General features: G+C 42.4%; 1 protein-coding gene across 1 annotated transcript; it reads right to left on the reverse strand.

The window, feature by feature from the left end:
- Positions 1–2,159: 2,159 nt before the first annotated feature.
- On the reverse strand, positions 2,160–3,178 carry LOC120639945 (ethylene-responsive transcription factor ERF094-like). The gene is made up of 2 exons (XM_039915859.1): positions 3,094–3,178; positions 2,160–3,038 (listed from the first exon to the last, which is right to left on the reverse strand). The coding sequence occupies exons 1-2, from the start codon at positions 3,176–3,178 to the stop codon at positions 2,611–2,613; spliced, it is 513 nt and encodes a 170-aa protein (XP_039771793.1). The 3' UTR covers positions 2,160–2,610.
- Positions 3,179–15,546: the final 12,368 nt, after the last annotated feature.

Below are 15,546 nucleotides of genomic sequence, written 5' to 3' on the forward strand. Positions count from 1 at the left end.
CATCGACCTTTCCTCGTTACAACTCTCATAGAGTGCTCTCTAGGAATCCATGGATCACGCCAAATATGGACTTGGGTGCCACTACCAATCCTCCAGATGACACCTTTCTTTAACAGCTCCAGGCCATGCATGATGCCCTGCCAGCAAGGGGACGGATTGGTACAGAAGGCAGTATCCATCAAGCAGCCGCGGTTGCTGAGGAGTGTTTCGGAAGCCTGAGCCAACTAACTCTGCATATCATTCGCAAAGAGCTATTGTCATAGAAACTATCATTCCAAGAGTTCTCATTTTGTACACACAACCATTACAATCGCTGCGTCTATTTGCTGTGAGCCAAGAGGTCGTGGTCAATACAATTTTGCTGCCTTCACCATTTCCTTCAAAGGCTACCTAAAATAAGAAATTAAACAAAAAAACTGAAACGTTACCAGAGCAACTTTTGTATTCGACAACAACTGAATTTGTTTGAACAATTGTGTAGTGAATGAATAATTAGTTATTGTAGGAATGACTGTGACTAGTTGTAGTTTGTGGAAAGGCAAAAATAATGCATAATTCAGGCATAGAATTCCAAATGACAGTATTTCTTTTCCCAGTAATTATCTGAAAATGTGATCTGTTTTGCACATAAAACAACAAAGTTGAGAGCTCCAGGAACTGGGAAAAATATGCTAGGATGCATCACAATTCAAAAGCTAGAAGGTGAGGCATTTGAAGCTAGTTCATGTTGGAGTCTTTTGTGTTGGTAGAGAAGATGCTGTCATGAAGAACAAACTGTGAAGAACTTGTGAGTTCAGGTTTTGAGAAATTGAACTCAGTTGGTAAAGGCTTGGTTTCTAGTAATAGAAATCAGAAGGGTCCTAGCTCCCCTGGCCTTCTCTAAAATATAAAGCATACACACACACACACACTAGAAAAGGCAACAGTAGTTATGGACCCAATTGTTTATTGGTGCGGCACGGCACTTGGTCGGACTCGAGATCAACTCGGGTTCGGTCGGAGGTCGAGGATGATGGGTGGGGCCATCCGTTAGCAGCTGCGAGGCAGCAGGTGTTAGAGCCGGCCGAAATGCAGGAAACATGTAGGTCGCGGCTGGGCCGATGGCCAGTGGCTGCAGAAGCTAAGCTAAGTTGGGCTAAGGGAAAAGGGGAAAGGAAGAAAAATAAAAACTTTGCGATTTTAAAAACCAAACCAAGAAATGAATTCAAATCCAAAATTTGAACTGAACAAACAGAAATAAATGCAACTCCTATGGTTTCATTAATATTTCAGAAATAAATTTAAATGCCTAAATCATATAAAACCTTAGAAGATCCTTTAATCCTTAAACAAGCTCAACGAATTCTAGAATATTCTAAAAAAAATTATTAAATTGCAAAACTGAGAATTTAGGGTGTTACAATTTGTAAGCCACTTATAAGTGGAAATAAATAGGGTTGTACTCTACAAATACACCATCAGGTTATAGAGAATGTTGGATTGGGCCAAGGAGCACTTCTTTTTTCTCTTAATTATCAAGGAGTAGGAATACATAATTCACACATTTATCGATCCGAAACAAAATCCGAGTTTGTAAACACAAATGTCACTCAAATTTTATATATGTCAAACCAATGGTACAACAAGTTTTATTCTTCACAATCTCTAATACTTTACCAACTATAACATCTGTCTACTCATTGTTGTTTTGAAGAGCTATTTCCCGCATTTAAAAATTAAATTTTCTTTGCATCTGCGGAATTATAAGTTTTTGGCAATAAATATTACATGTATATCCTCTAATCTTGAGATTAAATCATTAAAACACCTAAAATTCAATATGGATTGCTAGCTTGAGCAAAATACTTACTATGTATCTTAAAATTTCTAAGCATGGGTCGATTGACTAGCATTTACTAATTAGTGTTGTTTCTTAAAGATTCGATAGAGAATCCGTGGAAGCATCTGTGTCCTAACTTATATTAGTTCACAACATGTCGGTGTTTTATATTACTCAGCTAGGAATAGTCCAAATAAATGTCCGTGATGTAACAACCCTCGAGGGTCAGCCAACAAACTTCAACATGTTTCATCTCACATAAAAGAAGAAGGCATATGCTTAAAGGTGTTTGCAAGGGCGGATTCAGAAACTCGTTTTTCTTTCCTTGTCATGGGTGGTATTTTTTTTCAAAATTTTGTCGAATTCAATTTTTCAGTGCAGAGGTGCAAGCCCTTTATTTGAAAATTTTCAAGTGATTATAAATTTACAACGCAGGAAACCTCGTCCAGATGTTCTCTTCGGCTAAAATCTTGTCCAGCATCTGTGAAGGAAACGCTTGTCCAGCTAAATTTTCTCTACGGCTAGGCAAATGTTTGGCATATACACCAAAGAAATGCCAAAATTTATGGGCATATGGCCAAATTTTGGTTTGCCATCCAGTGACCTTAACCAAACAGATCCTATGTTTGGCTAAAGGGGTGCGTGCAAACTTAGATAATGGTAATAGCTGGTGGCCGTGCGACAGCATTGGCTTGACCTTGATAATGCTGAACTGATGACGACGACGACGACGACCAGGACTTCAACCTGCTGCCAACTCGCATGACGTCCGGAGGAGCTCATCCAAGTAATCAGCGCCGAGGTCCTCGAGCTCCAGGACGCCACAGCGTACCTGGCAGCTCGCCGCCGTCACCTGCTGCTGCGGCACCGCCATCTCGGCCGTGGCCGACACGTCGGAGCACTGGCATGGCGGCTGGAGATCCTGGGCCGTCGTCCATGCTCGTCCGGGAGAGCCTTCTGCGCCGCCTGCGCGTGCGCTTGGAGTGCCGCCGCTTGAGCGCGAGGACAGGGGAGCCGCCGTCCCCAGCGCCGCCGGCGAGCGCGAGCGGCGCCAGCGACTCCCGCACGCGGTGGACGGGGAAGTTGAGGACGGCGGCGGCCTCCGGGGTGTCGAAGGTGCCGAGCCACACGCGAGCGCCCCTCCGCGTGGAGTCGCGGATCTCGGCGGCAAACGTGCCCCACGGCCGCGGCCGCACGCCGATGAAGCCCTCCCGCTTCTCTGTCTATCCGGCGAGAGGCGGCTGGTGGTGCTGATCCCACGTGTTCGGCCACACCATTCCTGCCATGGCGGAGGACAAGGATGAGGACTGAGGAGGAGAGCCAGCTGGAGCATTCTTTGGTGGCGGCAGCGGCGTCCATGACCGATGAGGAGCGGCGCGGCTGGGTAGCTCCAGACTCCATACCAGTCGATCGGCAGATCGAGGAGAGGAACTGTTCATGGAGCCGGCGAGCGGTGAGAGACAAGGTGACGGGATTTATAAGCGTCCTGGATTTCTTCGTGGTTTCCTATGTTGTGCAACTGTAGCTGAATGGTCAATGGATGTCAGCATTTGACCTCCTCGGCAGATGCAGATTTCGATTTCTTCTGCTTTTCTGCCATAAAATACATCATCAGTACCAGATAGTGACGGTCTATTGAGATATGCTACCTTATTTTCCTGTAGAGTCGGCAAGGAAGGACGTACAATACCTATTTCGTTGAAATACAAACTATGCTTTAATTATAAAAACGTAAGTTATTATTTCAAGTTAGAGGAAAAGTAAAGGAACTAACACAAAAGAAAAACTAGAAATAAGGTTACCCATGAATCTTGGATGCATTCACACTAGCTGGACGATGATGTATTGTACGAACCTCCTAGTGATTGGACAGTGGTTCAAAGTAGGGGGCAAAAGTAGAAATAGGAACCACAACATATTCAACATTTCCTCGATACTTTTCATAAATGTAGATTCCCCTGCGATTATTCTTTCGACTTTTCTGCCATAAAACATCAACAGTACTAGATAGTGACAATCTATTGAGATTCTACTTTATTTTTCTGCATGTATGATGCTTTTAGATAGTCGGCAACGAAGGACAATACCTATTTCGCTGAAATACAAACTATGCTTTATAAAGGCAAGTTTTTATTTCAAATTACAGGTTTGATAAGTTTATAACCCTTGTAGCCTTTGCAACATGGCAACATTTCCATTATTCTTGTACCTATAGCTTCTTCTCTCTTTTCCACCACCTTGACACCTTGTTGGTCGGAATGCAGGTTTCCATGATTCCATCTGATTACTCCCGCTAGTTTAGTAACCACAGGTGCACTTTATAATAATGATATCTTTAAATTCGTTGAACTGCAGGTGAACTGACCAAGGACAACCATAGAGAATTAAACCACAGATGTTTGCAATTTTCTAGACTTCGTTTTTGCATGTTTTGTATAATCTTTTTTAGTCACATATACTAGAAAGGTTGGCGCGGCGTTGCTGCGACATGACCTATATCCCAGTGATTGGTACGAAATTTGAGATTTTTTTTGCAAAATTTTAGGCTTCTAGTTATTTTCGAAAAACTTTAGGGTCTTGTTTAGTTCAAATGCAGGGACCGCAGGTTGATTGTCACAAATTTTGGGGATTTTTTGTACAAAATTTTGAAATGTGGGTAGCTTTGCAGAAAGGCCTTTTTCGTAAAAGTCTATGGATCGTGGGTTAATTTCAATAAAGCTAAGGCACTTTTTTGTAAAAAAATAGGGACGCCGAGTTGTCTGCGACAAAGCTGGGGGACTTTTCCACAAAAAATTGGGTTGTGTGTAGATTTACAGAAAGTTTAGGGTCTTTTTTTGTAAAAGTTTGTGGACCGTGTGTTAATTTATGTAAAGTTCATGTTTTGTGGGAGATGCATGGATCTCGGATTGTAAAATTACCTGAGAGGTGGCTCGATCGAGGGAGATGTCGTCGAATTGCCTGAGAGGTGGCTTAAATAAATGGTAGTTTTGTAAAGCTTGAGAGGGCTTCATTAAATTGTTGGAGTAGTGGTTGGACTACAATTTATTTTTGATAAAGTTTGAGAGGAATTTTGTAAAATTGGTAACCTTCTTGGCATTCCTTAAAAGCTCGAGAGGGTTTTCGTAACACTGCCTGAGAGGTGACTAGAATGAAATTATATTTCTGCAAATTTTGAGGGGGTTTTCATAAAATTATCTATGTGCGGGCTGGACTACATATTAATTTTGATAAAGTTTGAGGGAGATTTTGTAAAATTTGCAACTCTCTTGGCATTCCTTCAAAACTCGAGGTGGTCGCCGTAAAACTGAATGAGAGGTGGCTTGAGCAAATGTTATTTATGCAAAGTTTGAGGGAGTTTCCATAAAACTACCTGAGTGTGGGCTGGACTACATATTAATTTCGATAAAGTGTGAGAGCTTTTTTTTAAACTGCAGAGCCTCATGGATAATCCGAGCCATTTACGCGTGATCCGACGGTCGGGATATTCCTGCCGATGTATATGTAGTCAGTAGTGGATACTTTCTATTTTTCCTTTGGTATCACAAAGCTAAAAGCACCAACCTTTTCAGTTCTCTCCTCTTCTGAACATCTAAATGATGCTGTCGTGGTAGGGATCAACTTAATTAGGTTTATCTGAAAGCATGATTTATTGCCTTGGCATGCCTAATTTTAAATGCAACCAACACCAGATGGGTGATGATGTATTGTACAGATCTCTTAGTGATTGAAAAAACAAAAGGACAAACATAAGAGAAAAGCAAAAAAAAAAGGTTACCCACTTATAGGCTCCAATGGCCCTAGCATATATATATAGGGCTAGTGGAACTTTGGTGTTTCAACTTTCAATGACAACATATCTGAAGGGATTAACACTGATAGCTTAACGTGTTCTCATGCATGCAAGGTGATGGGGAGCAGCATATAGGTGATTCACCCACTGACATAATTACAATTCTATTATATTTTTTTAATAGAAAAATGTAAGTTTTTAGACCATGTCATTCTCACGAGGATGTGTGGCAAGTTATATGGAACAACCTCCATCGCTCACCAGCAGGTACGACGACATTGCAAACATGTACTATTCATGTTGAAACAATCACGTACATGCATGCGTATTCCGGAGAATAATGAGAAATGCGTTCCGTGTGCTCATGATGATTTGGTGTTTTTTTTGTGTGTTTTTTGGATAGAAAAGAAACCAATAGGAAATGAAGGCAAATAGTACTACACCGCTACGCGAACTCGCTCCTCCCCACACGTACGTTGCTGGCCTTGTGTTACGCCTGTTGTTTTTGTACTTACTTTTTTTTTTGAGCAACGTACTTACATTATTTCTTGTGGCTGTATTTATTTTGTCAATTATTTCTTTACAGTACCTCTAAAAAATTTACTTGATTCCGGACAGTGCCTTGTTAACGCCCACAACACTATTTCTTTGTAGTACGTTTGTTGCTTTAACTTGTTTTGACTCCAGCAAATGCAAGTACCTGTGTCGCGTCAATCTTGACTTGGGGATACTTTTGTAAATGACATCTGCTTTAAAATGTTTTTTGCGGGTACATTTGAATGCTGTTTTGCGTACTGTGTGCAACTTGTCTAAATAATAGAGAAAAATGTTTTCTCAAAAAAAAGGAGAAAATGTTCCAGTTTGTTTGATGCAATTTTTAGTAGAGTAATTCTGTGATTGGACTGTATTAAGGCATATACAGAGCATAGAACGAAAAGCTCGACTGGAGATAGAACCGGTCAGGTGGTTCACTTGTCCAACAAGTGGTTCATCATTTGTCAATCAATATAATAATTATTTCTTATGATTTATATGAGTAATATTCAAGTTTTATTAAAAAATCACAAATGACATAATACATGGGATTAAATAGAAATAATATAATTGTCTATCGTCCAAAGTTTCAAAATCAATATCAAAACGTCAACTGTTTATTGATTCCCTAAAAACCGGTTCGCTGGTTCACGGTTCGACTCAAAACCGGTTCACTGTTTCACTGGTTTAATTCAAAACCAGCCAGTTCGCACAGGTTAACACGCCCAATTGTAGGACGATCTTTTGATTGAACTGAACCCGTCTTGGTGACCGGTTCACGGTTTTTTGAATCAGTTCTTTTTTCTATGATATAGAGAATTAACCCTTTTTTAATTTGTGTAGTCTTGACTGTCGTTCTAATGGTGCTAGAAACTTTTTTAAGTTTTTTACCGCTCAGTCACGGGGCAGAGGAAATGGAGCCAGATGGAGGTAACTCATTGTCCCCGAACTCATCTGGTTTACGTGAGGCCACGTCAGAGCAGCATAATCTCTTACTACAGCAAGATAGAAGTAGACGAACAAAAGGATTGTTTAAATAATTAGCACTTTCATGTTTACTTTCTAAATCAAACATATGGGCTGGCCTGTATTATAGAAATCAAAACAAAGAACAGAAAATATTTCTGACGCCAATCATCTGCTGAAAAAACATCTAGTGAACACAGAAAAGGAAGACATTTGCATCATCTTGTATCTTGGCCCGCCATGACTTCTTCAGCCCAGTGCTGGCAAAACCGGCCTGCTTCCCCCTGAACTGCACATGAATCTCAGTAATGGCTGCGCGTTTTCTTACATGTTTGTTTCTTTCCACACGGTATAAAATGGACATCAATAGATTGACAATAAGGTATTACAGTTTTTGTATCTTAACAAGTGAACCGTTGAAAGGTAGCACTACGTCACAAAATATTTGCGCTGGCAGTCAAAATAGGTTTGTGTTGACGGGTTTCGCACCCGCCAGCAATCTTGAGCAAGTAGAAATGACTATTTGTGCTGGCAGACCTCTTAAGTCACACGTCAACACAAAAATCTGTGCTGGCGGGTGCTTATGATGCCCGCCGACAAAGATTTTTTTAGAAAAACGAAAAAAGTTGGCCCTAGCACTCCGCAAGTAGCAAGGAATTTTTTTCCTTCAGCAATAAATTATTTATCCTTGATCATTGTGCCGAGATGAAACATGGTTATCAAAAGAGAATATAGAAGGGAGTACGAGTATCTCTATAGTCGATTCTTTATACAGCTCGTTCCCGCAAGTAGCAAGTTAGATAAGGCGACTTTTTTATTTTTGCATTTTTCAAAAAAAAATTTTACAGAAATATATTTTTGGATTTAGGTTTTACAGTTCTATACCCCTACCGCCCGGCAGGTGGGCGGTAGGGACCTATATGTAAATAAAAATAATTTTTTTGCGCAGAGGTCCTTGGAGGGAGCCTGCCGCCCCTCTGCCGGGCGGCAGGCTCCCAGCCGCCAACTGGTGGGGCAGCAGGGGGTCTGCCGCCCGGCAGGGGGGCGGCAGGCTCCCTCCTCAAATATAAAACTCCAACCCTTCCCTCAGCGCCCTCATTTTCTGCCCACGAGATCCAGAGAGGGGAGAGAGGAGGGGTGAGGGAGGTAAAAAAACCGGCGAAGCCCTGCAGGATTTTGGATCCGAACCGCAGGTAACCAATATTTCTCAACATTGTCATTCGAGATTTTTTTATATTTAATTTTATGATTAGTATTTTTTATTGTTGTAAGCACTTAGGGTTCGGATTAGTAGTTATAATTGAAGTCATAGTATATTTGTAGATATTAGATTAATTAAAATGAAGTCTTTGCATGGCCAGATATGTCGAGCAAAGTGGCATTTCAAGTTTATTACGGTGACTTCTATAGAATTACTCATGATTCCTATGGAGTAAATCTATCAGCATTGGAAAGAAGACAGTGCAGTCTAGACAAACCCCTAGAGAGGAGTTTTGAGTCCATACGGAAATGTCTTCACAAGATGTTTAATGTGAATTCAAAGACCCATTTGCTTACGGTTCATACCTTGACTTCCTGGGAAGCTAATGGGGATTTCTGGGAGTTGACGCATATAAGTAGTACGGAAGAATGGCAACATTACATGCACGCAGTTCTTGAAAGTGGGTGGCCTCTCGCAATGGTAATTCAGATTCACCAGAAGACCGGTGATTTAGGTGAAGGGTCAACACACACAACATCTGACTGCAATGAAGAGATGGAAGAGGATAAAGAAGAAGAGAACGTGCAAGCTCCAGAACCAGAACCAGAACCACAAGGTTTAGCAGATGAAGGCGAGCGGATACCTGGAATTGTGGAGGACATGGAGAAAGAAGACCAGGATGCACAAATAATAGAGCAATGTGGGGACTCATCGGACGATGAGGACGATGAGCGCTTCCCAGTGCTAGGTGAATGGCGTAAAGAGGGTTTTGGTAATCCAGTGGTACAAGATATTAGATGTCCGGAGTTTGAATACAGAGTGAATGAGGTTAAACAAGGGGCAAAGTATCGTACCATTGAGGATGTGAAGGATGCTGTGAAGCTCTGGGCTGTATCTCTGAGGAAGGAATTCAGAGTACTGAAGTCTAGCAGCAAAGAATACGAGGTGAGGTGTGTAGATAGAGACTGTACATGGCGAGTGCATGCATACAAGGGAAAGTTCAAGACACACTGGGAATGTTCAATTGTTACACCACATACTTATGAAGCATCATATGACAACCTACCTCGTATGCTTGAAGCAATTGTGCAAAGAAATCCTGGAAGTGCTTTTGATACATACAGTGTACCGAGCTTGACAGGGGGGCCAAGCATTCTGCTGCGAGCTTTCTTCTGCATTGGAGCATGTGTGAGGGCATTCATTTACTGCCTTCCTGTTCTGTGTATTGACGGCACTTTCCTGACAGGGAAATATAAGGAAACAATATTGACGGTAATCGGAATTGATTGCAACAAGCAGATAGTTTCCATCGCCTTTGCCTTTATTGAGAATGAGAACACAGAAAGCTGGTACTGGTTTCTTGAACGTCTGAAGATTCACGTTGTTGCTGGAAAGCCTAATGTTTGCCTTATCAGTGATAGGCATGCAGGTCTACTTGCAGCTATAAGGCAGCTCCAAGAAGGTAGTCAATTTTCACCTCCTATATGGCCAGATGTTGTCAATAGGTGGTGTGTGAGGCATATGGCTACTAAATTTTATGAGCGATTCAAGAATAAGGATCTGATGAATTTGTTCAAGCGATTGTGCACTCAGAATCAGCAGAGAAAGTTTGATGCTTTGTGGGGTACAATTGATGACATGAGTGCTGAATTGCTTAAGAGCCAGGCCTCATCATCCAGTAGGAGACGTTCTACAGATTCATTAGTTGGACATGCTAAGCCATTTTCACAGTGGATTGATGGTGCACCTAAAGAGAAGTGGTCACTTCTGTATGACACAGATGGGAGACGTTATGGGATCGAGACGACCAACCATGCTGAATGTTACAATATGGTAATGCGTCGTGTTCGTGGATTTCCTCTTGTTGGCATTGTTGAGTTCATCATGTATGGATGCATAAGGTATTTTCGGGAGCGATACACATCAGCCGCTCCCTTACTTAATGATCCAGGAGTGCATTTTTACAGAAGGGTCAATGAGTACATGGAGAAAAAAGTTGAAAAGGCTCGATTTCACTCAGTCATATCGATGGGCACAAAGGAGCAAAGATTTGAGGTATCATGCAGGGACAGGACCGGCCAGGGTGTCCGCAGACAAAGGGTAATTCAAGAAGTTTTGATAACCATTGATGGGAGGGTGTTCTGCCGATGTCAGAAGCCAAAGGTGCATCACTTACCATGCTCCCATGTCATCGCGGCTTGTTCTGTATCTGGGTTAGATGCTGCGTCATATGTTTCTCAATATTTCACAAAAGAAGCCGCAGCACAGACTTGGTGTCATGAGATATACGGCATTGGTATTCTAGGCCCATTCACTCAAAAAAAAATCCCCATCCAATTCTCATCCCTGATGCAGCTACGAAGCGGGGCATAGGCCGACGGCAGACACATCGTATCCGGAACGGAATGGACGAGGCCGAGGCTGGAAAGAAGAAAAAACATTGCAACTTGTGTGGAGCGGACGGTCACACTTACAAGAAGTGCCCACAACTATCAGTACCCAATGCTGCTGCCGAGGCTGGACCTTCCGGGAATCCGACGGATGGATCGGCTCCACCTACAAGAATTCGCCGCATCTAGTTGTGCATTTATTTGTGTGTACGAAATTATGTATATTGTGTATGTACTATGCCTAAATGTCTTGTTTAACTAGTTGGCAGTGCGTATTTCTATAGAATTTGGTTGTAATGAACGTAACCTTTAATGTAATATCTTATGTGGTATCTTGTTTAACGTTATATTTATATTTCGTTCAGTGTATCAGATTGGTTACCCCCAAATGCTTGGACACATGGTTTGTCGCCACCTATAGCACAAGCCACCACATAATGTGACACATAGAAGATAGCTAAATGAGTACACATCCATGATACTGAAGAATCCAAATTATTTCAGTACAATTTGCTTCACAATCTAGACCGATGAACAATATATGTTACACATTATTTCATGAAATCATCTAGGTAGTCACGCACAGGGGGAGGAACATCATCTCTTGGAGGCCATGGTTTGGGGGGCATGAAATCATCTAAGACGTGATCCCAGTTAACAGAACTTGGTGCTGGAGGTGGTGCAGTTTGACTTGACGAACCTCTTGACTTTCCCTTTCTCTCTTTTATGGTTCTACTTTCATGTACAGGGGGAGGAACATCAGGTGTTCGAGGCCATGATTTGGGGGGCATGAAGTCATCCATATCGTCATCCCAGTTAACACAACTAGGTGCTCAAGGTGGTGCAGAACGACTTGACGAACATCCGGTCACGTGTTCTTGCGGAGGCCGAGAACTATGACCCGAAGATCTTTTCCACCTCCTTCGTCTAGTTTGCGGCATAACTCCACCGAAGATACATACCAATTTTTTGAAATTTGGTATTGATTTGTTAATCAACTCTGTGTCCTCGGGGTAATCCTAGCATATAATTACACAATAATTTTACTATTTCGTAAATATGGATTACAAATAACGGACGTGATTAGAACTGAATAAGAGTTACCTTAATGTGCATCTCATACACCTCTGGCCGCATCCATATCTTACAAGTAGTTTGTAAGAATCCAATAACATGTTGATGATTTGCTAGTTCACATACCCTCATGTACATCTTCCTATGTTCTAGCAGGTATTCCTTTAAATCTTGCATTGTAATACCTCGAAACAATGTCAAATATTTAAACTCAACTAATTTGGACAACACCATCTCTATCGTACCATCCGCTAATGGATCCAACTTCTTACTGATTACAAGACGTGTCATGATCTCAAGAAATATACTGGATTTTTCTTCGGTCCATGAAAATCCAACAGAATTGGAGGCAGACATTGCCTTATGCTGCAATAACAGTAAGGTACTGTCATTCTAAGTTTACTATTCTATATTTCACTATCCAAAAACTAAATCTATTCTAATTCATGATTATTTTAGAAACAAGTCTATAATAGTTGAGAAATATTGGTTACCTGCGGTTCGGATCCAAAATCCGGCAGGGCTTCGCCGGTGGAATTACCTCACTCACCCTCCCTCTCCCCTCTCTGGATCTCGTGGGTAGAAAATGAGGGCGCAGAGGGAAGGATTGGAGTTTTATATCTGAGGAGGGAGCCTGCCGCCCCCCTGCCGGGCGGCAGGCTCCCTCCAAGGACCTCTGCGCAAAAAAAATTTATTTTTATTTACATATAGGTCCCTACCGCCCACCTGCCGGGCGGTAGGCCTCCTGCCGCCCCCTGCCGGGCGGTAGGGGTACAGAACTGTAAAACCTAAAACCAAAAATATATTTCTGTAAATTTTTTTTAAAAAAATGCAAAAATAAAAAAGGCGCGTTAGATAAGCTATATAACACACGGCCCACTCCAGCCCATCTATCCAACGGCTGACAGCCCAAAGCAAACAGCAGCGACACAATGCTTCGGCCAACAACACTAGGCTTCATGGGATTTTTTTTAATTTTATTTTTTTACAATTTTATAAAAATAATTGCGTGTAACAAAATTTTGCAAAAATAGAAGTCAACCGCGGGATGAATATCCGACGGTTTTTTTGGTACCGTAGCAATTGCCCGCTGAATGAAGCGGTATTACTGTAGCATGGGTTACTGTATCAAACAACCTTCGTTTCAAATGTGGTAACTCTTAGCATATTATCAAAAAATCATAAGTATTTCATATGAACTCGGATGAAGATAAGTTTTATAAAAAAATTGTAGACCTCGACGAGATCTACAACTTTGTAGTTCAAATATTTTTCATTTGAAATCATCTTTATGCTCAAATAATCGATATAACGTTAACCACGTCCTTGTCACCGACTGTCAGGATACACAAGGCTATTCCCCGTGCCTTCTTCAACAAAAGAATTGACCGTGACTTAAGTTAACCACGCACCCAGTTTAGATCAAGCAGTCGCTTCTGTGTTTCCTGCTTTCTCCTTCTCTGGAAAGCACAAGTCTTCCATGGTCTACAAGCTTTTGCAATTTCTCATTTCACACTGAAATGGTAGAAATGGCATACACACCAGTGTTTGCCTCATGGAAGCAAAGTTGAAGGTTGTCACACCTGATTTCGGAAGAGAAACCAAGTGCATCTCATATGTGCGCCAGGATCAGTTTACACACATATGATAGACGTCATGAGTGAAATATCCATAAACAGTATTCAAAACGTATAAGGTTTAGTAACTTTATTACAATATCTTTATTACACTCAGACGATAGACTCGAAGGTCCTTAACACGAACAAACGATAACTAGACGAAGCATCTCCGTCTTTAACTTCCATAGGCACTTGACTGGGGGATCCCATCCTCAAAACTCATCATAGCCACTGAAGTACTCCTCCCCATTGTTCTCCTTTTAACAGCGGGTAAGCAAGGGTGAGTACACTTATTATTGGTACTCAGCAAGTGGGGGAAGATGCAAGGCTATCAAGGATAGGCTAAGGCTTACAGCGGTTAGCATTTTAATGTTGGTCAAATTTTATTAGCAAGCACCTAGTTACTAGATGTAAGTTTATACCAACCAACTTAACTTTTAGAAAACATCTCATCTCAAAACCACAAGAAACCACGATTTATTTCAATCTTTAAGGTTGATTATCATGTGAGGGTCTCCAAGCCGCTCTTAACTGTGAGCACGGCTGATCGATCAGTTTTCACTCTGCAGAGGTTGTACACTTTACCCACAGCTCGTGTCCCCCATGTTGCCCAGGTTTGCAAGGCCCTTAAACACTTCCGAGGTGAGTAGCTAGGGGTCCACTTCGAAGCCTTTACAAAGACATGCAAAAAACCAACAACCCGCAAGAGTTACAATTCAGAGCGGACCATAACCCTCCCTAATGGTCAGCACCTTAGCTAAGGCTGCTACCCTAGGAGGACCGGGCTATGCCCCTGCAACTCCGAACACCCTCTGCTCCTTTTGGATAAGGCTGCCAGAACATTCACACACCTAATTAATCGGCTAAGGTCAGAGCCATATGACACTGTGGTTGCACTGTTTTCTTGGGTGGTTCTCCATGTTTCGATTAAAATAAAGTGTTCTTGTATTATCCAAAACCATCATCATTTAAGCATAAAACCTTTGCCATGAAAAACCACTTTATCCAACCCAAGTTAAGCAACTAAGCATAATGTACCCAAAAGATTTATTTAAACCGGGTGTTCCAAGGGATTCAAGATAAAAAGACTAGGTATGTCCTTAAAAAGGTGTTTTCATCAAAATTATGCGACAACATAAAAGTAAACTTAATTATCATGCTGTGAAAGTAGGACAAAATAGAACATGCAGGGGAAGAAGACCACTTGCCTTCCTCGACTAAAAATTGTTCTTCTTCTTCAAAAAGCTGCTCTTGATCAACCCCAATGGGCTGCTCAGTTGAAACAGGCACGACATCTACGAGCACACAAGAAAGCATACAATAAATTAATAAAACAGTACACCAAATAAATATAGAAGCTACAAACACACTGATAAAACAAACGGGCTCGCAGAGACAATCGCATAGACACCAAGAACGCCTAAAACAGATCTATAAGTGTAAAGATATGATCAAAACAAGGTTTAGGAGCTTATCTGTAAAGAAACTAGGCTTCCAGGGACTTAACAGGAAGAAACCAGGGGCTAAAACCTAATTACGCATATAAACTGAAGGTCTAACGCACAAAAGAACCTATCCAGGACGGCGGTCGGGATTAACAGGAAGATCAGGGACCTAAACATAAAATAAAGGACCTAACTGTAAGGATCTTTACAGGTGGAAGAGCATGGTTGTTATACAGAAGAAGATGGGGGCCTCTTTTGCAAAACGACAGCGGCCGGCTTGGGTTGACCGTTACGCGAACGGTTGACTCGGGCGGCAACAGGATCTTGGCCGCAGATCTGCTGGCGGACGGCTGGTAGCGGCTGGGGCGGACGGGCGGCGCACGGCGGCGCCGAGCGGCGGCCTCGCCGGAGAAGCTCGAAAATGAGCTTCCGGCCACCGTTTGGAGTGCGGTTTGGCTCGACGGATAGCTAGGGATGTAGAGAACCTATCCAGGGGCTTAGGGAGGCGCCTAGGGTTACGGTGAGGACGCCACGGCCGGCAAGGCGGGCGGCGCGGCTCCGGTGATCTCCGGCGAGCACGGAGCGATGGACAACGGCACGGGAACGCACGGGAAGAAGAGAGGGTGAGCTTCCTCACCTTGCTGCGGTGCTACGGGCGGAGAAACGGACGTCAGATAGGCAGCTGTGAGGGAGATCGAAGACGACGGA

This window comes from Panicum virgatum, chromosome 7K (genome assembly GCF_016808335.1).
Source record: "Panicum virgatum strain AP13 chromosome 7K, P.virgatum_v5, whole genome shotgun sequence".
NCBI classification, from domain to species: Eukaryota; Viridiplantae; Streptophyta; class Magnoliopsida; order Poales; family Poaceae; genus Panicum; species Panicum virgatum.

Coding starts and splice junctions, on each gene's coding strand:
- LOC120639945 (XM_039915859.1), bottom strand. CDS start 3,178: ATGGACGCCGCTGCCGCCACCAAAGAATGCTCCAGCTGGCTCTCCTCC. Junction 3,039..3,093: donor CCTCCGCCATGGCAGGAATG/GTGTGGCCGAAC, acceptor CCGGATAGACAG/AGAAGCGGGAGGGCTTCATC.